The sequence below is a fragment of the Rhineura floridana genome, chromosome 20 (assembly GCF_030035675.1).
Source record: "Rhineura floridana isolate rRhiFlo1 chromosome 20, rRhiFlo1.hap2, whole genome shotgun sequence".
Taxonomy (NCBI): Eukaryota; Metazoa; Chordata; class Lepidosauria; order Squamata; family Rhineuridae; genus Rhineura; species Rhineura floridana.
This window is the reverse complement of record NC_084499.1, coordinates 19,760,775-19,783,478: the sequence shown is the minus strand read 5'-3', so window position 1 is coordinate 19,783,478 and position 22,704 is coordinate 19,760,775. Positions and strand designations below refer to the sequence as shown.

The 22,704-nt window shown below is 47.8% G+C and overlaps 1 protein-coding gene across 9 annotated transcripts; it reads right to left on the bottom strand.

Moving 5' to 3' along the window:
- Window positions 1-1,292: 1,292 nt before the first annotated feature.
- MIGA2 (mitoguardin 2) lies at window positions 1,293-22,370 on the bottom strand. 9 transcript variants are annotated; one of them, XM_061604370.1, is made up of 17 exons: window positions 22,085-22,299; window positions 20,147-20,331; window positions 18,775-19,008; window positions 17,368-17,578; window positions 15,925-16,037; window positions 15,601-15,718; window positions 14,482-14,615; window positions 13,398-13,515; window positions 12,811-12,914; window positions 12,376-12,491; window positions 11,248-11,320; window positions 10,617-10,703; window positions 9,885-9,983; window positions 8,580-8,714; window positions 7,788-7,841; window positions 6,190-6,306; window positions 1,293-5,603 (listed from the first exon to the last, which is right to left on the bottom strand). In XM_061604370.1, the coding sequence occupies exons 3-17, from the start codon at window positions 18,868-18,870 to the stop codon at window positions 5,403-5,405; spliced, it is 1,776 nt and encodes a 591-aa protein (XP_061460354.1). In that variant the 5' UTR covers window positions 18,871-19,008; window positions 20,147-20,331; window positions 22,085-22,299; the 3' UTR covers window positions 1,293-5,402. The 9 variants fall into 9 exon arrangements, with proteins under 9 accessions (XP_061460354.1, XP_061460353.1, XP_061460355.1 ...); XM_061604369.1 differs by lacking the exon at window positions 20,147-20,331 and having other exon boundaries at window positions 1,293-3,476; window positions 5,388-5,603; XM_061604371.1 differs by lacking the exon at window positions 22,085-22,299 and adding an exon at window positions 21,933-21,973.
- Between the last annotated feature and the right edge of the window lie 334 nt (window positions 22,371-22,704).

Here is a 22,704-nt window from a genome sequence, read left to right as displayed (position 1 = left end):
GGATGCCAGAAGTGTGTATGATGCCTTATTTTATTTGGCTGAGCCAGAAGGCAATTAATCTGGCAAAATATGAGAAGAGGCAGCCACAGAGGAAGCAGTGTTGTCTACACTGGCTGGCAGCAGCTCTCCAGCATTTCAGGCTACTTACATTCCCAGGCCTACCTGGAGATGCCAAGGGTACATGCTCTGCCACTAAGTGCAGCCCTTTCCCCAGCGAACAGAGATATAAGAAACCACTCTCCAAGACAGAAAGCCGAGATGTTTATTGCCCCAAGGCTCTCAGGCAGGCACAGGGTTCTGCGGTCACATCCACAACATGCATTTAAAGCATGCGGCATCCAAGAATCCTCAGAACTGTAGTTTACAGTAAGAGCTACCATTCCTAGCACCTTTAGCAAACAACAGTTCCTAGAATTCTTGGAGGGAAGCCTCATGCTTTAAATGTATGGCGTGAATGTGATGTATACAGCTTATATGTTCTTTGCACAGGCCTGAAGCCTTCCAGCAATTTACAGTTTCTTCCAACACAAAAGCAACATATTCTGTCTCACACGGGTCTCCTGCTTGTATGAATTAGTGTTGGGCTGGATATCCCTCCTCCACCTGCCCCTGTTCCAGCTACTTTTTGTTTAGGGGACATTCATCTTCTCTCCCCTCCAGGATGTAGCAGTGACACTCCCACTGGGCTATTTTGTGATCAAGTAAGAACACTGCAGAAGCAGCAAAACTTTTGCTATTTGAAAAACAGCCACAGAAAGCTGCCTGCCAACTCGCCTTCCAAAGGGAAGGTGCCCAGGAAGAGTGCTGGGGGCCAGATTTAGAGGTGTGGCAGCCTAAAGCTCCTTATCCCTGTTGTAAATGGTCCCAAGAACAGTTTCTGCTTGTGGATTCAAGACAGCTGAATGAGCAGCACAGGAAAAGAATAGTCAAGGAAGTGTTTCATAACGAAGGACAGATTTGAGTTTTAATGCAAAAACCCTAAATGGATACAAAAAGTTTTAAGTTAAATTGCAAAGGAGGTGAGAGAGGCAGTGCAACAAAGCATGAATATTTTACACCTTTGGAAAATAAAATTAAAAAAAGAAAAGGATTAGGCACAAAAGTTACATTCATTAGCTTCAGGTTTCACAGGAATGTCCTTTAAACAGGGAATGAAGGATACACGGGCTGCACTCTCACACATCACAGTAAGCCACAAAACCACGGTTTCCCGTTCATGAGCGGATAGCACCTGCTTTGTTCTACACTGCTCACACTGGGGAGAAACAAACCACGATCCCTGGCTTAGCACTATGTCCAAACTAGGGATCATGGTTTGTTTCTCCCCAATGTGAGCAGAGTAGAACGGAGCAGGTGCTATCAGCTCATGCATAGGAAACCGTGGTTTGGCATGATGCGTGAATCGGCCCATGAGCAAGTGATTGTGTGTCACCTCTAGATCTGCTGATTCCTGCACAATAAGCAGCTGTTAAAAAGGTGCAGGGACAGTCTTGGCAAGGTTCCTTTACTGGTCAGTTGGCAACCCTAGTCATATTCTAGCATAAAAAGTGGAATCTCCAATAAAGTAGCTCAAGTGTTCACATATTAAAAACTCAATGCATCCCCTTCCTTAAAAAAAAAAATTAACCTAATAAAACAGATTGTCAAACGAGCTCTGAGAATTGCCAGCCACATCTGCACAATAAATTTAAAGCACTCTTATAACACTTGCAACAGTAATGGCTTCCACCAAAGAATCCTGGGAACTGTCATTTGTTAAAGGTGCTGAGAACTGGGAATAAGGTCTCCTAACAACTCTCAGTGCTTGAACAAACTACAGTTCCCAGGATCCTATGAGGGAAGAAACCATGAGTAAAGTGGTATAATATGGTGTGGATGTGGCCTCCTATCTGATTTGGAGGCCAAACCGGATGCGATAAGGTCGCACTGGTTTATTTAAACCAGGAATGGGAAAGCTGTGACTCTCTAGATGTGGGTGGGTTGCTGATGGGAGTTGTAGTTCAACGACAATCAGATAGGCACCTCAGACCAAAACTGGCAGCTTGAATGCAGGAAGTTTATCTCCTAAGAACATTGAGTCTGCAAGATGGCAGAGAGGTTCAGTCAACCTAAACCACACTTTAGATTATTGCAAACTAGAGTTGTAGGCATGGGTGCTCTTCCTTTCATCCCCCCTTTCATGCACGAGGAGTGAAAGCTTCTGTTTTCTAATTTAGGGCAAACCACAGTTCCAAGTTACATACAAAATTTGGGAAGTTGTTTGCTGTAACCCAGAATTGGGGGAAGCTGCGGCCCTCTGTATTTGGTTGAACTCCAACTCCCATTGGTCTCAGCAAGCATGCCTGAGGGTCCAAGTGATGGGAGCTGGTAGCCCAGAAACCCTGGTGAGCCACAGGTTCCCCATCCCCTGCTGTAACCAAAATTATTTAACAAGCCAAGGTGACAGAGCACAGTTCAATCCTGGTTGGTTTCAACAACTTTGGTTTGAACAAACTAGTTTCCCTGAGTTTGTATGTAACACACAACTGTGGTTTCACCTGAAGGGAAAAATGTTCCTTGTGCATACAAGGAAGGAAAGAGGAGGACAGAGAAACCCACGGTTTAAATAATGGAATGAACTAGGCCTTTGCCTCAAATTCTTCTCTGAGGAATACTGCCAACTTAGCTAGTGGGAAGCCATCTTTTTTGGGGGGGAAATCTAATTTTTTTGGTACAGCGCGCCATCGCCTTCATCTAAGGAGCTCCTCTGTGCAAGCATTAGAACTTTCCATATGTAGACTCATGGTGTGGACAGATTAAAGTATTTCCCATCAGAACCTGCTCTCTGAAGTGCATCTTCTTTTATTCAGTTTACAGCTCTGGACAGCTTTCCATTTTGCTCCCTCAGCTATAACAGTCCCAGACATTTTCTTCCCCCTTACCTCCATCTGCACATTAAAAAGAGGATACTGCCCAGACTGAGAGACAGAGGGGTGAAGTGGAAGGGGACAGACTGTTCCTGGAAATACCAAACGGCATTTTAAAACGCCTGTTACAGGACAACACAACCAGCCCCTCACAGTTAGCATAAAGTTTCCCACAGCATACCGAACGCTGCCGATATGCTAGCAGATATGCTGTTAAAGAAACAACACAGTGGTTTTGGACATTTCCTACCCTCAGAAGATCTTCCTTCCCTCATTCAACTTCTGTGCCCAAGGGGCCGCCACGTTCTGCACAGAATTAAGAAATGCATTTTAGCAGCACCTGCTGGATTTGCAAGGCCAAACCGTCAGCCTGCATGAGACCAGGGCATCCTAGAACGCCACGCCCCCCCGCTGATACTCCCCCTGCTGCGACTTCACATTGCTGGTGGTGGGCACACCATCCATGGTGGAGAGATCTCCCTCCCGAAAAGCATCTGAGGAACTCCCACGCTTTCCAGAATCCTCGTTTTTGAATAGCCGCCATTTCTAAAATCAGCCGGAGGACCAATCCTGCACAAGGGAACAGCATTTCCAGTCACAGTACGGACTCGTAACTTTAGTGACCTGATCCCAACCCTGCCACATAGTAGTTTTGCACCGTGGCCGCAGCTTCAGTGAAAACCAAAACACTACACAGTAAGTCCCCTGGATTTGCTCTCTGCAATCAGCAAAGCGTGTCACAGTACCCAGCTGGTGAGACTGCAGCAGGTGGTGGACCGCCCACTCCATAACTCTAGGGGGAAGAAGTATGTGTGTGTGCCTGCTCCTCCAATGTCCTCCTCCTCTTCACAGCTCTAGAATTTGCTTCCTTTTAGATCAGAGTGGGGGAACTGGATCCGGCCAGAGGGGACTAGATAGCGATCTCCTCCACCCCTCGCGGGCCAAATGCAGCAGGTGGGTGGAGCTACCAATCTGCCAATCACCTGACATCAAGTGACTTTTGTCCCACTAATGCCTGGCAGAGCAGTCTGCAAAGCACCCCTCCGCAAGGCCCTCTCGAGAAACCCCTACGCAGAGAGCGGTGCAAGACAATCTCCCTAAAGTCCCCTTTTCAAAGGACTTCTCTTGCACAGAGCACCCGGCGGAGGGGTTTTGTGGGCGCTGCCTGGACCAGCTGACTAGCGGTGCCTGGCAACGGCTGAGCCAGGCTCTTAGCTGCCACGCCCCTCACCGCCAACATCATTCGTGATGTCGGGTGTAGGACAGATGGGCGCGGCATGGAAGAAATGGCCCCATGGGCCTAATATAGGCCCTGTGGGCTAGAGGTTCCCCACCCCTCTCATAAATGGAGGAAGAGGAATTGCCTAGTGTCTGGGCCACTATGGAGATGAAAAGCGGGACACTGTAGATTTCATCTTGCCAACAAAAAGCAGCTTCTTCCTGCCTCCTGGCCTCCCCCTCCCCCTCCCTGGAGCCCACTCACCAGTGGAGCTCTACTCAGCCAGCCAGGGATGGGGAACCTGTGGCCTTCCAGATGTTGCTGGACTCCCAGCTCCCACTGTCCCTGACCATTGGACATTCTGGCTGCTGGGGCTTGGGAGTCCAACAACATCTGGAGGGTCACAGATGTTCCTTATCCCTGATCTAAGAAGAGGCATTCCCCCCTCTCTGTCTCTCATGAGGAAATGCCTCTTCTAAATTGAAGCATTCTTCCATCTCTTGCATGCAAGAGGGAATGCTCTTTCTTAGATCAGGGATAGGGAAGCCTGTTGTCCCTTCAGATGTTGCTGGACTCCCAGCTCCCACCATGCCTGACCATTGGACATGCTGGCTGCAGGGGACAATGGGAGATGGAGTCCAACAGCATCTGGAGGGCCGCAGGCTTCCTATCCCAGCTTTACAGAAACATCTCATCCTTTGAAGGGCAGGACAAATCTCTTCCTGTGCCATCTGAGATCATGACACACACTAGAATTCGTAAAATTAAAACAAGTTAAGAGCCTGAATATACATATGGACACAGCAAAAACAAGTCTTTTTTTTTTAAAGGAAAACTCTTGAATCGAGGAAAGATTAGGAATTGGGGTGAAAGCCTCTCTCCTTCCCAACTCTTCCCCACTTTCATCAGGAATCCCCTCGCACATTTAACAGGAAGGGAAAATAATGGTCTTGTGCACTATCCCCCTCCACCTTGCAAGCCTGGGAAGGGTGTGTTTCATAATTTACACTAGAGCTAAAAAAGATTTTTTTTAAAAAAAGAAGAGATGCATCACAAACAGGTCCACTGAACGTCCTTGAACACCTCTTGCCAAAACTCTAGATCCAGCTGGGCAGACATCCAATGTCCCGACTCATTTTTGAGACAGAAGAGAGTCTTTGCTGCCACCACTTAAGCCACTTAGTTGTGGCAAGACAGTTCCCGATTTTGAGGGGGTAAGGGTAGGGTGGAGAGAATCTCTTAAAAGCGAGGAGGTCTCTTGCCTGGACAAATGAGCTTTAGTTGAACTCATCAAAGGGTATGATGTCACTAGGCAAAGTTCCATTCATCTCCGGCGTGGTCTCGACACCCAAGTAGCCCAGCAGGATTTCGCTGCGGCGCCGGGAGAGCTGGAGAATGTCTTCCGCCAGTAACAGCACCGTCGAGTATCTTACAATGTCCAGGTCAAACATGTCTTTCAAATATTGAAGGATCTGGTGCTGGGGAGGAGGCACAGACAGAAAGATAATCAGCAACATAGTTAGTTTGTAACAGAAACTGAGAATTGTCTTAGGCCACCAGAGGACAACCTTCAGCTTGAGAACTACATGCGGCCCCCGGCCTCATTTTATGCAGCCCCCAACGCATCCTGATGCTAGGAAGGAGCTCAGAAAAGATAACCAGCACCACAGTCAGTTTGGAATAAAAATTAGAATTGTCTTATGCTACCAGTGGGTAACCTATGGCCTGAGAACCACATGCAGCCCTCAGCCTCAATTTACGTGGCCCCCAACACCTCCTGATGCTGGGAAAGAGGGCAAGAGTGAGAAAGAGATAACCAGCAGCATATTAGTTCGTAATAAAAACTGCATGTAGCCTTCAAAGCTCCTTTTAAATTGTTCAGGCAACAGCAGAAACTAAAAAGAAAATTCTTAATATGATTTCAGAAAACTCTTGCAATGTTAAAAACACAATTAGAAAGTCATAATGGAACCAAAAAAGGAATTTCTTTTTTAAAACGTTACTGTGCTACCATTTTGTCAGTTTGGATAAAAGCAGTCTCCAAAATGAACAAACACTCTATACCTTGAAGAAGCTGCAGACTTCTGACAGATGTTCCTTCGGCCCCAGAAAGCCAAAGGCCAGAACAGGGCTGACGTGCTCCGATACGGAGTAGAAATGAGAGATGAAGCCGTCTGGGACCTGCCATCAAGGGGAGGAGAACTAAGCAAAATGGGATTCATTTTTCCTTAACATTTTAATTATTCTTTTATTAAAATACTTTGTATATTTGCGATGCGATTATGAAAAGGACAGCAACACGAATGGATACTGTGACATGCACTTTATGCTAATCCATGGTGGGCATATTGCAGTGTTCTTATCCCAGCTTTGTTAAATACACAACCCAAACTCAGTTTTTGTTTTGTCCATGGTACGTTTACTCTCTACTGTCCTACAAGGCAAATTATAACATCTTAGATCACCCAGAAAGTGATCATCTACCTATACTCTGGTCCATTTTTATACAAGTTCCCCTATTGTGTCCTATACTCATTGACGTAACCGAGGGAACAATTAATAGTGGGAAACAATTCAGATAGTGGTGCATTTCCTCAGAATAAAGCCGTAAGGGGTACATGGCCGGTATCTTCCAGATCTACAAAAATGTATCCAATTTGTCACCTTGTTTGCTTTTTGAAGAAGTCAATTCTGCCCCGATTGCAAAACTACTCCGTCTGTATGGGACTCCAACTCCCATCAGCCCTAGTGTCATACAGCCTTGCTGGCAGAGTCCAAACGGATCTGGAGGGCACCAGTTTGGCAAAGGCTGTCCTCAGCCACTGTCCTTGGCCACTGTCCTTCACCCTACATTCCCCAGACTACAACTCCCATCATCCCAGACCATTGGCTTAGGAGAATGGCAGTTGGAGTCTGTGATGTTCCTATATTAATGTATATATGGTAAGTGTTGTTGTTTTAGAAGATACATGGTAAGTGGAGTGAAAGAGGGGGAGTGAATGGGCAGTAGAGTGCGAGATGATTGGCTGAGTGTTTAAAATGGCTGAATGTATAAAAGGAAGAGTGAGAGTGGAATCTGGGGGGGAGAAGAGAAAGAGTGGGTTGCTTGGTGGGGTTTAGAGAGTTGTTTACCAGGAGGGAGGTGGAGTTCGGATTAGTATTGAGTAAAACCATATGCTTATGTGCCTTAAGAAGAAATCTTGTTAATCTTGTTAGCTTTGTTATCTTTAATAAATACTTAATTTGGTTTACCAAAGGCCTGATCCTTGGCTGGGGTTTCACAGACCAGAAGGGAGGGTAAGGTAATGACCAAGGCTGAAGGGGAACTGTAACAAATGGTGGCAGCGGTGAAGAGAATAACAATACCAGTATTCAGAGTCTCTGGGAATACTAGTATTGGGACGTTACTGGTGGTTGCCTAGCAGGGGGATCTGTTGAGATCTGTGCTAGAGCGGGGAGAGAAACCATAAGTGAGAGCGGTCTGGACTGGTGGAGTCCCTGGTGGTGCCTAGAGACAGGCAGTAACCACGAGCAGGTAGGAACCTGACAGGGAGAGCCAGGGAAGGACGCCTCACAGAGTCTAACATCATCTGCGGACCTCAAAGTTGAAAAACATTGTCCTAGGTGCTTTTTGAGTCTATCTCAACAGCTGCTTCACTTACCATCAGAAGCCGCCTCTTAGCTTTCAAAACTGACCAACAGGCAGTAGCAAGGGCCTGAAATTAAAATATATATATAGTAAATAATAATAATAATAAGTTCTTAATAATTAATGTTATTATAATAATTAACATTAATAATTAAACAGTCATGGTTTTCCGCTCAAAGAATCCTGGGAACTGTAGTTTGGGAAGGGTGCTGAGTGTTGTTAGGAGACACACATACATATTCCCCTCCCAGAGCTACGATTCCCAGAGTTCCCAGGGAAGATTGATTGTTAAAACCCTCTGGAGATTGTTGCTTTGGCCGGGGGGAGACTAGGCCTCTCCTGACAACTCTTAGCACCCTGAACAAACTACGGTTCCCCAGGAATCTTTGGGGGAAGAAGCCATGACTGCTTAGAGTGGTATGATACTGCTTTAAACGTAAGGTGCAGATGGCCACTCACCATCTTTTTCACCTTCCTCTGGACATTGAAAAGATTGCCTTTTGGGGAACGACAGCCCTTAAAAGCAGATGTTGGTTCTCAGACTTGACACCCACCTTGAACCCCACACCTGTCAAGCGGCGCCCCCTTTCTTTTAATCTTTCACCTTCTTGCGCAAGAAAGGTCAACACCTAGGTCTCTGGTGGCCATGCTCTTCCCTAGACCAAGCCCAGAGACTCGGAAACGGACCTACATTACGAACGAGTCCAGCTTCTCAGCAAAAGCTGGACTCCTACAGGGCTGAATTGCACCATTTGGTCCTAACCAGAAAGCTGGGGGGGGGGTGTCGTCCACCAGACGCACGCACCGTCTCCTTGAAGCTGTCCGAGAGCCAACGGTTCCGCAGGACAGCCAGCACCGAGGAAGGCGGGTTCTCTAGGTCCTCAAAGGCATCCATAAGGATGAAATCCAACACAATGTCGAAAAAGCTCATGCAGACTACCTGGGAAAGGAGCAGGAGAACAGAGAGCCAAGTTTACAGGCCAGATTAAATACTTTTTTAAAAAAACAAACCCAGCCCAGCTACATCAGACCAGAGGATCTCGGGGGATCTTAGACCCTTTACTTTTCTGGAAGCAGAGTCCCAGCAGAGTCCCTATGTCTCCAGCATCCTGTGAGCCAATCAGCATGAAAGGGGAGTGTGTGAGCCACTGAGAAGAGTCTTCTTGCATGCTTCCTTGACCTTTCCTGCAGATTGGAGCCGATCTGAGTGAAAGGAGGTAAGTCAGCCATTGAGAAGACTCTTCTCAGCAGCTAACACTCTCCCTTTCACGCTGACAGGCTCCTAGGGATGTGTGTTGTGGGAGAAGGCATTAACAAGGATCTCATTCCCAACTCAGCAGCAAAAAAGGGGGAAGAGGCACGACTGACTAACATCAAGGGACCCTGCACTTCCGAATTTGCCACTACAGTACAGTGCTGCAGAGGACCTTCTAGGTTCGCATTCTGCAGTCGCCAGAAACATAATTCAGGTGCTTAAAAGCTTGCACTGGCTGCCTGTACGCTACCGGGTCAAGCTCAGGGTTCAAGCATTCTCTGGGAAAGAGGCACTGACTGTTAAACCACTTGGGGAATTGTAGCTGTGTGAAGAGAATAGGAGTCCCTTAACACCCCCAAGCCCTTGTCACAAACTACAACTCCCAGGACTCTTTGGAAGAAGCCATGACTAACATTTAAAGTGGAATAAATGCATGGAGTGAATGTGGCCCAGGTACGTACCCTGCAGTAAGGGGACACTCTGAGGCTCTTGGGGTTCCCCCCAGGGGGTGGGCTGTGACAATCCGACGCAACCCTTAGAACAGGCCCTTTGGCCCTCCAGATGCTGCTGAACTACAACTCCCATCAGCCCCAGCAAGCATGGCCAATGGGCCAGGGATAATGGGCGCTCTCGTTCGGCAACATCTGGAGGGCCAAAGTTGCCCCACACCTGCCTTAGAAGCAAAAATTCTCAGGATACCACATTTTAACACTCAGTATAAAACTCCACACATTTTAGCACTCAATGTAAAACGTGACATTGTGCCTGCAGCGATCCTGTGGAGGCATGACGACATTAAAGGCTGCTATCTTTTTTTTTAAAAAAAAAGTTATTAAAGAGAGGAATGGCACAAACCCCTCGACCTTCCAGCTCCTTCTGAGTGGTCGGCCACGTCTCCGGCCTCAGGGTGTATCGCAGCATCTCATCATAGCTTTCCAGGAAACCCTTAGTGTTCTGGGGGGGGAGGGGAGAGAGAGAGAGGACCAACAGAGAGAGCTTAGTTGGCTAAATGGAGCCAGTTTCATCGCTGCTAGAAAAAAAAATATGCAGCAAACGACCACAAGGTTTCACAACTGGAAAATGAGGCCTTTCAGCGGCCCTTTGGCTTAATATCACTGAGGGTAAGCCCCCTCTGCCCACGCACAGCCAAACACCCACCCCCAAATTTGTCTAGTGAATTCTGCTCTGCCCCCCAAAAAGAAATGTGCCTTTGCCACATCACGCGTGGCTCTGACCCAAATCAGTACTGTGGTGAATCCCGCCCCTAATTTTTCAAAAACTAGGGTCCCCCATTTACAACCTATAAAATGGAGCAAGGTGTGTGTGTGTGGGGGGGAGTTTGGCTCAGCCCTGGTCAAAATGCATCACCCCTCCGGAACTGAGAAGAGGGGAAACACCTGCGGCCTTCCAGATGTTAGCGGACTCCAACTCCCGCAAGACTTCAGCCAGCATGGCCAATGGTCGGGGAGCGACAGGAGTTGTTGACCCTGCAGAGGGCCACGCCTGCACTAGAGAGATGAGGCAGAAAACCGGCCTCCTGCAGCTAACAGTCAAGCCGCCTACCTCGCCCGCAAGGCGGCCTCTTACCTTTTCAGCCTTGATCATCAGCCCCATCACCATCCGCTTTCCCACCTCCGCAAAAAACAACTGGTTGCCGTCCACTTGCAAAAGCTCCTGTGGAGAGACCGTGCCATTCGAAAGAATAACTCTTTCCGTGGAGGGCAGAAATCCTAGATCGATTCAGGCAGGCCAGCAAAGACTAAAAGCTGCCTCCTACTTCGCTCAGCGATTGCTGCTTTGGCCACGACCGCGCTATGCATTTAAAGCAGTATCATGCCACTTTAAAAGGCCGTGGCTTCTTTCCCCCAAAGAATCCTGGGACCTGTAGTTTGGGTTCAGGGTGCTGAGAGTGGTTAGCAGTGGTTTAACGGGGAAGGGCCGTAACCCAGGGGCAGAACATCTGCCTTGCACACAGAAGGCCCCAGGTTCAATCTCCAGGTAGGAGTGGGAAAGAATATCAGGGCTTGTACCTGGCAGAGAGGCTTCCACATGCAAGCCATTTGAACGAGAAAAAACAGACCCCCAGTTACAATTCCTTAAAAAATGCCCTCCCTTCCATTACAAAAAAGGTGCACGGACACTGTATGAGTGGCACCAAACCATGGCCCCTTCCCCAGGCAGAGGGACAGCAAGATCCAGAGGACCGAGAGTTACCTACTTGAAAGGCTTGCCGGACGCATTGCAGCTTTGCTAGGAAGTCGTGATCACTGTAGCAGCCTAGAAGCTCTGTCCTAGAAGGAGGAAGAGGGAGGAGAGGAAGTCAATGTGTTCGTAAACTCCAGCAATGCTCATCAGCCATCTATTCCAAGGCAAGGGTCACCAGCTTTTGGGGGCCAGTGGGCACGACTGGAACTTTGAGGACTTGCCGTGGGCACCAGTCACAAAATGGCTGCTGAAGAGGCATAGTGTAACACAAAATGGTGGCCACATGTAAGACAACGGGGGGGGGGAGAACGCTGCGCCTCCCCCTCATCAGTGAGGAACAGGGCACCAATATCAGCCACTGTCAGGCTTCCTCACAAAGGGAAGCTCTTTGCCTCTGAACAGAACAGACCGCACGGTGGGTGTCTAGTCATGGCATCCAACAAACTGTGGGCACATCGAAGGAGACAACGTTTGAGCCGGTGGCAACAGGAACCAAGCAGGAGTAGCAAACAGCCTCTTGGTGCATTTCTGATTTTTGAGGGGACATTTTACTGAGCCTTTCAGGAGCTCTGCGGAAGGAATTCTTTGACACCCTGGCGCCCACGGGCACCGCACAGGTGGCCCTTGTTCGAAGGCATTTGGTTGTCAAATGTTGGGTTTGAAGCACTTCTGAGGGAGCTTTAAAACTGCCTGGCAACTTGTTTTATTTCCCTTCACCCTCCGCAAGGGCAAAAGAGAATTCCACCAGGCAAATCTGAAAGTGCTTCATGGCCCTGGAGGGGTCGGGGAAGGGATTCCACTTGAACCCTGTCTCCACCAGCCAGACCTTGAGGTCTCATGCTGAATTAGGGAGAAAGACACATTAGAGAGGCTCACAGTGTTGTAGGCACCAAAGCTAAGCAGTCGAAAGCTCAGAGCAGCCGACACAGAGCTCCCAGGAGCACGGATCAGGCCCGGAACAGTTCCACAGCACCAGGAGGCCCAAGAACACCTACTGGGCCACCCCCCCCAATGCTAGTCCTACTCAGAATAGACCCATCAAAAATAACAGACACGACTAACTTAAATCCATTCATGTCAATGGGTCTACTCCAAGTAGGACAACAGGATACAATCCACATTCTGTAGCGCCCTCGCTCACCGGAAAGTCCTGCATGAAACCCTTCCTTCTTTCACCAACCGCAATGCTTCCTCGTAGGCTGCAACTGGCTTGGAGAGCTGGAAGGGCACATCCCCAATTTGTATGGAATCAAAAAGCTGTGGCGAAAAAAAGAGCGCAAACAAACGAGACTTTAAAACGGGTCCGCCACAGGTTCCTAAGACTTTGGGTGGACCGAGACATAGTCGTGGGCGGATCAGATCATGTCAGACTAATCCGTGCTCCTCCGAGTTCCGGGCTTGACTACCGCAACAGGCTCTACACAGGGCTACCCTTGAAGACAACATGAAAGCTTCAACTGGCGCACAACGCTTGATTCCCAAAAGGGTGCTGGCAGACAGGCACATATTTAGCAGCTAGAAAACGTGGAAGGGACTTCCAGAAGTTTAGAAAACCAGGGTGCAGAGTTAGAATCACCTCCGCAGCAGAAAAGAAGGAGTCCTCAGAGGTCAAGCTGTCTTCGTCATTATCAGCCCGAAGTCTCAGACTCTCTTCGGTGAGGGGAAACATAAGCGTTCTCTCTGGGAAAGAAGGGGAGGAACACAGATCATTATCATCATGTTGCTCTGATTATTAAATGCAGAATCACAGAAAGCTGCCTTATACTGAGACACACCATTGGTCCATCTAGCTCAGTATTGCCTACACTGACTGGCAGCAGCTCTCCAGGGTTTCGGAGGGGGTGTCTTTTTACCCAGCCCTACCTGGGGAGGCTATTGGTGATCGAACCTGGGACCTTCTGCACGCAAGATGCTCTGCCCACTCAGCTACGGCCCTTTCCAGCAAGCTAAGTTTCACACAAACAGAATCAAGTCTGCATCCGGAGTCCTACCCAGCACTGCGTCTTCATCCTTTTCCAAATAAAGAACTCACCAGGTCTCCTCTGAAGCACAGAGTCAGATCTGGATCCTCAGAAGAACCTAATCTTCTCCAATTCACGGCCCATGCAAGGCCATGGGAGCCGGCATGCCGCTGTTCCACAGCCGGCTCCGAGCGCGACTCACCCAGGTCTAGTAACATGCTGTCGGCGGGAAGGGTGGAGCCAAAATCTTCCTGGAGGTTGTACGCCCGGTGCAAGAGGGACTCCAGCTTCTCAGCAAACTCTCTTTTCTGTGCTTCCTGCTTAAAAACATACAGAAGTGGAGCGGTTAAACCTGGCTGGGATTGCACCCGTTGTGATCCCACCCAAACTAGCATTTATGATTAAAAACAGCATCCAACGAAACACATGACGGGCAGGAGAGTCAGAGTTATAGATTGACTAAGGCTGCATTCACACCATACATTTATTCCACTATCATTCCACTTTAAACAGTCTCGGCTTCCCCCAAAGAATCCTGTGAAGAGAAGCTCGTTGAGGATGCTGAGAGCTGTTAGGAGTCCCCAAATTCCCTCCCACAGCTACAGTTCCCAGAGCAGTTCAACAATCAATCCCTCTTCCCAGGGAACTCTGGGAACTATAGTTCTATGAGGGGAACCAGGGGTCTCCTAGCAACTCTCAGCACCCTTCACAAACTAAACTTCCCAGGATTTTTTGGGGAAAGAAGCCGGGACTGTTTAAAGTGGAATAATAGTGGAATAAGCGTATGGTGGCCTTAAATGTACGGAACTCAGGTCGCATCTGCCACTATACATTTACACCAATATCATGCCACTTCAAACAGTCACGGCTTCTTCCCCCAGAGGATCCTGGGAACTGTGGTTTATGAAGGATCCCAAGAGTTGTTAGGAGTCCCCCGTTCCCCTCACAGAATGGCAATTCCCAAAGTGGCTTTAAAAAAATATATCAATCCCTCTTCCCAGGAATTTGCATAGAAATGAATGAGGGTGGAATAACATAATGACAGTCAACAACTTCTTACATCCCTGGACTGGATGCAACTCTTTTCCAGCTGTGCAAACATCCAGAGGTGGGTTTGTTGTCTACGGCAAGCATGGGGAACCTTCGGCCCTCCTGATGTTCCTGAACTACAACTCCCATCAGCCCCAAAAAGCATGGCCAGCGGCCACGGATGATGGAAGTTGTAGTCCAGCAACATCAGGGGAAGGGCCAACGGTCCCCCCAAACCTGAGCTAATGGGTCCATACCTCTGGGAGAGCCTCCGGCAACAACTCCTGCTCTTTAGGACTGTCCCAGGTGATGGAGGGACTGATGTGATCTCTCTGCCGGACCGTCAGGGCCTGTTCCCACTTCTGCAGGGCCTCCTCAAAGAGTTCCATCCCTGTCGAAGCCAGGCAGGCCAAAATTAAAACGGGAATATTTAAGAAATTAAGCAGTTTGCTTAAAGCAGAAGGAAAAAAACAGATGCAGAGATTTGGCAGGGTTCCTTGCTTTTGACTTCATAGTCTGTGATTCTTTAAACCTTTGGGGAAGGGGCCATAGCGCAGCCACAGAGCACCTGCCTTGCATGCAGAAGGCCCCTGGTTCAACCCCCAGCGGTGTCTCCAGGTAGGGCTGGGAATGTCCCCTGTCTGAACCCCTGGAGAGCTGCTGCCAGTCAGTGTAGACAGTACTGAGCTAGATGGACAGTTGGTGTGACTCAATATAAGGCTGCTTCCTAGGATGATATTTTAGTGCTGACAGACCGATGCGGTTGCTTAACATGTTTGTGGTGGCCACTCATTTTAATTATTGTTCTGTGCTGCTTTTAACAGTGTTTTGCTTAATGTTGCTGTACACCACCCTGACGTTTTGCAAGAGGACAGTATGTAAATACTTTATAGATGTAAATAAAAATATATACATAAGGTTCCTCTGTCTCTCACCACATCCATACCAGACATTGATTCCACTTTGAACAGTCATGGCTTCTTCCCCCAAAGAATCCTGGCAAGTGTCGTTTGTAAAGGGTGCTGAGAATTGTTAGGAGGTGCCCTATTCTCCCTCCCAGAGCTACCGTACCCAAAATTAAACCACTCTGGCCATTGGAGCTCCGTCAGGAGAATAGGAGTCTCCTAACAACTCTCAGCATCCTTCACAAACTACACTTCCCAGGATTCTTTGGGGGAAGACGTGGCTGTTTAAAATGGAATCAATATCTGGTGTGGATATGGCCTATGTTTCTCTATCTCTCTTCTGACCACTGCCCTTGGCAAGGCTTGCAAACGGTGCTCCGGCACCATGGAAGACACCTCCCCATTTAGAAATTTGCAGTTCCTTTTTCCAAGTTTTAATACATCACATAGCAGCGAAAGCCAATCCCTTACCTTGGAAGTAGAGGTTTTCTGCACTGCAGTCTCCTGCGGCTACGGGATCTTCCACGGGTCGCACCTCCCAGGGTCCTGCTAAGGCTGGAGTTGAGCTGGAGGGGTTGGCCGCCGTGATCTAGCGTGAGAGAAAATAAAAAGCATAGTAAGCAGCAGTGGGATGGAAAAATCTGCAACTGAAATAGGCTCCACATTAGACCTCACTCTTCCATTTAGTATATTTATATCTACCCCTAGGTTAAGCATGTTTTATTATAAAAAAAGAAGAAATAAAAATATTTTTTAAAATTAAATGACAGTGGGAAAAGGAAGATAATCTCTTACCGAAGCGAGACTGTGGGACGAGCTGGAGTGCTTGCTGGGATCAATGGAGGAGATCCCGCTCAGTGTGTCGTTGCTTTTGCCACTGGGGCTCTGCACGTGCCTGCCGGAGTAACCTGCAAAGAGCGGACCCAGGGACGACTGCAGAAAGGGGACTTCGCAGTAAGGAGCTGGTGTGCGCGTGCAGCGGGGTGCCTCCTACGCTCATACCATAATCATAAGAACAGGCTACTGGATCAGGCCAAAGGGGGCCCACCTAGTTCAGCCGTCTGTGCTCACAGTGGGCAACAGGGACGTGGCACCTAATTTTCCATTAATTCACTCAGACTCCATCGTTGCAGAGTTTTATGTAGCAATTATGGGCAGATAAACCCCGCCTCTAAAATATCAACATTAAGAACAATAATTTTATCGATATTTCCCTTAAAATTATCGATATGAGTATCAATGTTTTTTGCAAGGGGAAAAAACCGGATGACAAAAGCAGTGGCTAGCAGACAAAGAAGGAACTCGAATCGATACCAGTCTATTACGTCGATGGGATGCTTTTGAACCGGCACTGGCCAGCGGATCCCATCCCTAGTGGCCAACCAGATGCCCCAATGGGAAGCCTGCAAGCAGGACCCGAATACAAGACCGCTCTTCCCACTTGCAATTCCCAGCAACTGGTTATTCAGAGACATACTGTCTCAGACCATGTAGAACATGGCTATCATGGCGAGTAGCCTTTTCCTCCATTAATTTGTCTAATCCTCTTTTAAAGCCATCCAAGTTGGTGGCCATCACCGCCTCTGGTGGGAGCAAATGCCAGAGTTTAACTCTGCGCTGCATGAAGAAGCCCTTCCTTTTGGGTGTGGTATTGGAAGCAGACATCTTCCGGCAGTGCCATCCCTTGCCCTGGGTTGGTGCTGGCAGCAGAAGCAATCGACCGTTTTGATGTCCCATGATAAAGCACTGAAAGCAACTTTAAAAGCAATTCCAGCACAGAGGCAGACAGGGATAAGGTCTCTACTTAAAAGGCTTGTTGAAAGAGGAAGGTCTTCCATAGGCACCGAAAAAATAACAGAAATGGCGCCTGTCTAATACTTAAGGGGAGGGAATTCCAAAGGGTCGGTGCCACCACACAAAAGGCCTGCTTCCTATGTTCTGCAGAACGGACCTCCTGATAAGATGGTATCTGCAGAAGGCCCTCACCTGCAGAGCGCAGTGATCAACTGGCTATATAAGTGGTGAGATGATCTTTCAGGTATCCTGGTCTTAAGCTGTATAAGGCTTTATTACCAATTGACATCGGGAGGATACAACGCATCTCTATAAACACCCACGTTCAAAGAGTCCTGTCTCTCTGCACACGTTATATCAAGCATTCCCCACACCCACCTGGGCAATCATCATAATAGAAGAAACTTGCTCTCTCTGCATAGAGTCCATCTATATATGAGTCACCTTTTTTCATGGAAGGGACCCTCCTCGTCGGCAAGACAGGAACGGGGAGCCCTGTGGGCTTTGCCTCGGCCTTCCCTGGGGCGATCTGCTTCTTCCGCCGACGCCGGCGCTTCAGCTGGTGCGCCGCGAGCGCCAAGGCGACTGTCCCGAGAGCAGTGGCAAACAGCACCTTTCGGAGGCCCGGAGTGAGCCTCAGCTGAGAGAAGGCAGACTTGAAAAGAAGAAAAAGGGGGCAAAAGGGGAGAGACATAAATGCAACACATTTATATCTTCATCAATACTTGTTTTACAACAACACTTTTAACTCAGTGGGATTAAAGCTTCCCCTGCACAGACGTAAAAGAAGCTGCCTTATAATGGGCTAGACCATTTGGCCTATTTAGCCTAGTGTTGCCTGCACTGACTGGCAGCAGCTCTCCAAGGTTTCAGGCAGGGGTCTCTCCCAGCCCTCCCTGGAGATGCCATCACAGGGATTGAATCTGGGACCTTCTGCATGCAAAGCAGGTGCTCCACTACTGACCTATGGCCCTTCCCCTAAGAATAAAGTAAGATTCTAGTCCTCATAATTCACAATTGAGGGCTGAATTAAACAGGGACATATTTATTTGGTCCATTTATATACCGCTTATGTTTAAATAAAACTCTAAGCAGTGTACAACAAGTCAAAACATCTTAAAACAACAAGTACAAAAAACAATCAAAATACAGTTAACTGAACAAAACATCCTCATAGGAAGCTGGCTCATGTCCTGCTATGAAGGGTCATTTCAACTGGCAATGCATAGGATCGAACCTTGTGCGTGCAGAGTATGCGTTGTACCCACCACTGAGTGACAGTCTTTTCCTAAAGACGGTGGCTGGTGTCAAAAGGCTGCTGTGTGTTAAGCCGGACCCATTGGCCCACCGTTTAAGGGAATCCCGAAATCCCGAATGAAATTATTCTGTTGTGTGTTTTAATTCCGTACACTTGTAAACTGCCAAAGAGGCTTCTAAGCAGTTAAGTGCTACATCCTCATCATCATATCATCCCACCACTGCCTGGGTGGGCCTCTCTCTCTCATACATACACACACACACACGCTATACAGATGCGCACCCAGCCTTAGCTCCTCCATCGGCAATAATACTGACCTACCTTATAGGGCTGTTGTAAAGAAGAGTTACTTCAAGACAGCAGAAGTGAAGAACTTTGAGCATTTGAAAGCACTATAAGAATGCCAAGATCTATTATTATAAGGCCCTTCCAGACAACCTCTTTACTGAGCGCCCATACTGATTTGATTGCAGGGAGATTAGATGACGTCGGCTATTTAGTGAAGATTTGTTCAGATATGATTGTGGGGAAGTTAGATGATGTTGTGCAAGACTTCCCAATCAACTATAATTGCACAACCTATACTGTCCTACCTGGCCAAATGTTGTGTAAAGAAACACTGGTATCTCTGCAACAGTCATCGCCAGAGCCTGAATGATGGACATTCCTTCAGTTCTCTGAAACGCCATTTTTCAAGGAGGTTCTGGGCATGAGCTGGAAAAAGTTACAGGGATGACTCCAGCCAAGAAAGTTCACCAAGAAACCCAGTGGTGTTTTTGAAGAAGCCCTGGAATCCTACAGTCAGGCTTTTGCAGTGAATTGCTTTCCTGGGACAGAGATACAAAATAATAACAATGATAAATGGAAGATACAGACACAATTGAGGGACCCTTTTGCAGAGCACATCTTGAAAGGCATAATGGGCTGCAAGTTTGTTTTTTTAAAGCAGCCACACTTAACATTACTGGGAACAACAATTAAATGTCCCAGGGAGGAGTGCTCCTGTTCAGGGTTTTCAGCCAGCCAGCCGTGCCCTGTTCTATGATACTCCATTCCATGCCCCCAGTTTGCATTCTGCACCTCAAACTGTTATCCTGCATTCTTTGACCGCTGAGCCTGCTCACTCTTCACTAGGTGTTTTTGGGGTTCTCTTCCAGTTAAGGTTTTCTTTAAAAATATATATACTTGGGCTTCCCCTAAGTTGCTGTTTTAGCTCAATTAAAGAATTAGTATATTTAAATCAGTATATTTTATTTATTGTACTTATAGACTACGTTCAGTCTATACATCTGTCTCAGGGCTGCAACACATCAGACTGTTCACATAACCAATATATTAAAAAAAAATCCATTTCTCTTATAAACCAAACGTGTCCATTTCTGCAAATTCTAGACATTTCAATAGCCATTCCCATATAGATGAAGCTTGTCCATTTACAGACCACTACCAACAAGATCTCGAATACAGATGTTTTGTTCTACAGAAACAGTCTCCTCAATCCAATTAAATACGATCAGCAATGGAGAAGGCCTCAGGGCAACTCCTATCGTTACAGTTATTTCGATGCAAAATTTGGCTCCAAAATTCAGACTGACAATCCCAACCCATATGTTAAAGATTCCCGACACCGCTGGGATAATCTGCATCTCCTGAGGGGGGGGGGAATCCTCTAGCCAGGGTCCCACTGCAAAGAAGGTCCTATTCCAAAATGCCTCCAGAAAGCCCACAAACAGGGCAGGAAGACAACAGACCTTCCTCTTTCTCCCACCCCACCCCCATAATATACAAAGGTAGACTGCCTCTGAGCATGGAGGTCCAATAAAGCATCAGTCGATCGTCCTCCAGGACATATCCGACTATCTTATCATAAAAGCTAGTGGACACAATGCGATACAAGTAGCAGGAAAGCCAAATGGAGCAAAGTTAACGCGATCATTTTAAAAATTGTTTTCCATCTAGGGCTACCGTGCCATTAGAATTCAGCCGTGCCTTAATAACCGGAACGTGGACATCCTGTTCTGTGTCCCTTCAAAGAGTATGAGCTGAAGAAGTGCACCATTGTTATGCTGACAGTTAAAAGGCAAAAAGAGCCAAAGTTTCTCAGTGTGACGTCAAAATAGTAGAACAAGAAGATAAAGGACTCCCAAGTACTAGGAGAAACAAAAAGAAACAAGTCAGGGTCATTTCTCAGGCCCAGATCTCCGTGAAGTGGGAAATCTGTCTCAGACAACTCCCAGGCATTTTAACGTTCATGTTTTATATTCAATGTTTTTTACTCTACCTTGTTGTGACCTTGTATGTTTTATTGTAACTTTGTATTTTAACTCTGCTGTTCACCGCCCAGAGAGCTATTCGCTATGGGCGGTCTATAAATAAAATAAAATAAATAAATAAATAAATAAGGCCGATTTACTCTTCCATTAAACTCTGATAGCCGTCTTTCCTCCGTTACAATCCTTGCAATGGAACTTTTAAGCGAGCGTTCGTTGATTATTTATTTATATGTTGAATTTCTCTTCCCACCCTCCCTCCCAAAAGAGCCCAGGGCAGCAAACATAAGCAAAACAATTTAAACAAGAAGAATAAGATAGAACGCTGCCTTATACCAAGTCCGATCATTGGTCCATCTCATCTGCACTGAGTGGCAGCAGATCTCCAGGATTTTGGACAAGGGGCCTCTCCCAGCCACACCTGGAGATTGAAAATGGGACCTTCTGAATGCAAGGCAGGTGCTCTACCGTTGAGCTACAGCCCGTCTGCAAGCACCAACACATGAAAGCTGCCTGGTAACAAGTCAGACCACCGGTCCATCAAGCTCAGTACAATCTACACTGGCTGGCAGCAGCTCTTCAGGGTTTCAGGCAAGAAACCTTCCCAGCCTGACCTGAATACATCAGGCAATGAACCTGTGTCCTTCTGCATGCAAAGCAGATGCTCTGTTGCTGCCCGTCCCAAAGGGAAACACAGGGAGCTGCCTATGCCAAACACTGGCCCATCTAGCTTAGTGTTGTTTACACTGACTGGCAGCAGCGCTGCAGGGTTTCAGGCAGGGGGCATTTCCAGCCAGGCCAGGATGCATCATCCATTAAACCCAGAAGCTCAACAGCATGCAATCAAACTGATACCTCCAAGAAGTCCTTTCGCTTACCCACCCCTAATGTTCAGAGAGCCACTCAGAAATAATTCACATATCACTTTTTTCTTTCTCTTAAACAGCCATCAGACCAAAAGGTGAGCACAGCAGCCAACTAGATGTTGCCAGAAGGCCCAAAATAAGGACCTGCAAGGCAACAGCCTACTCTCCGAGGGTGGCGTTTTGGGGGTAGACTACGCCTGGTCAATGGAGGTTCACCTCTAGTCTCATGGGTCATAGCTGTCCATAGTCCAATCCTCCATCAATTTGCACAACATCTCCCCCCACCTTTTAAAGCCATCCTGAGCCAGAGAGGTGCTCCCCTCCCACCATCCCCAGCAAGTAGCTTTTGCAGGCAGACTGCATCTGAACAAGGAGGATCCATTTAACTGGCATGCCTAGTAATTGCTGGCATATTTAACAAAGGGGATGCACAAAAGGAAACTCAGGACATCTTATGCTCCAGGTAGGAGCTTAACAGTTCATCGTGCCATAGATGGGGCGATGACTATAGCACAAATGGGGTGATCCAGCCCCCCCTCCCGCCTGCAACAAATGACTAACTGAGACCTTACAATTCCCAGCAGGCGTTTCCCTGAAATACCTGTCCAGCAATACCTGAAGCTCCCGATGGAACACAGGCTCTAGAATAAAAGGTAATTATGAATTTACCCCCCTCTCCCTCATAGTGGAAGAGACCGCAGCACACCTGCCCTAAACGGGTCGGACAATACCACTCTCCTGGTGGCGGGGGGGGGGACAGCCCTCACCGTGCATCCGTGCTCCATGGCTTGAGAAGGGCAGCGTCTCCTTCCCGGCTGCGTCTTGGACTCACAACCTAACCCGCCTGCTACCCGCGAGGGGGCGGGGGCGCCGTGGCGAGACCTCCAATTGGCAACCACCTCGGCCAATTAAAGCAGCGCCTCAACCCCCCCCCTTCCCGCGAGCACCAACGGGCTCCCTTCACCGCTCCTCGCTCAGGCTCTTCAACTCACCGCAACAAAACCAAGCACGGTTGAGCGGCAAGAGAGAGTTTCCCCTTCAGGCAGGAAAGGGGGCGTGTGCTTCGGAGTTGATTAGACGGTGATGGTGAAGGGGCGGGACTCCTCTTAAAGGGGAAATGTCCACTGGGTTTGGTCAGTCAGGGTAGAACGAGGCCAAAAAACTAGGGACTAGAAGCACGGGGGGAGCGCTCCTTCCTCAGCTTAAATTCCACCTCAGGTGACAACCCCAGCTGTCAGTAGTAGTAGTAGTAGGATTGCTTGTAGTATATCAGTAGTATTAGTAAGGAGTAGTACTAGCACAGTAGTTAGCATAGTTATTAGCATTACAAGTATTACTACTAGTAATATAAATTAGTAGTAGTAGTACAATTATTAATAGTATTATT

Coding starts and splice junctions, on each gene's coding strand:
- MIGA2 (XM_061604374.1), bottom strand. CDS start 18,870: ATGGCGTTTCAGAGAACTGAAGGAATGTCCATCATTCAGGCTCTGGCG. Junction 14,616..15,600: donor AGAAAACCTCTACTTCCAAG/GTAAGGGATTGG, acceptor TGGCTTCGACAG/GGATGGAACTCTTTGAGGAG. Junction 13,516..14,481: donor TGCCGGAGGCTCTCCCAGAG/GTATGGACCCAT, acceptor TATGTTTTTAAG/CAGGAAGCACAGAAAAGAGA.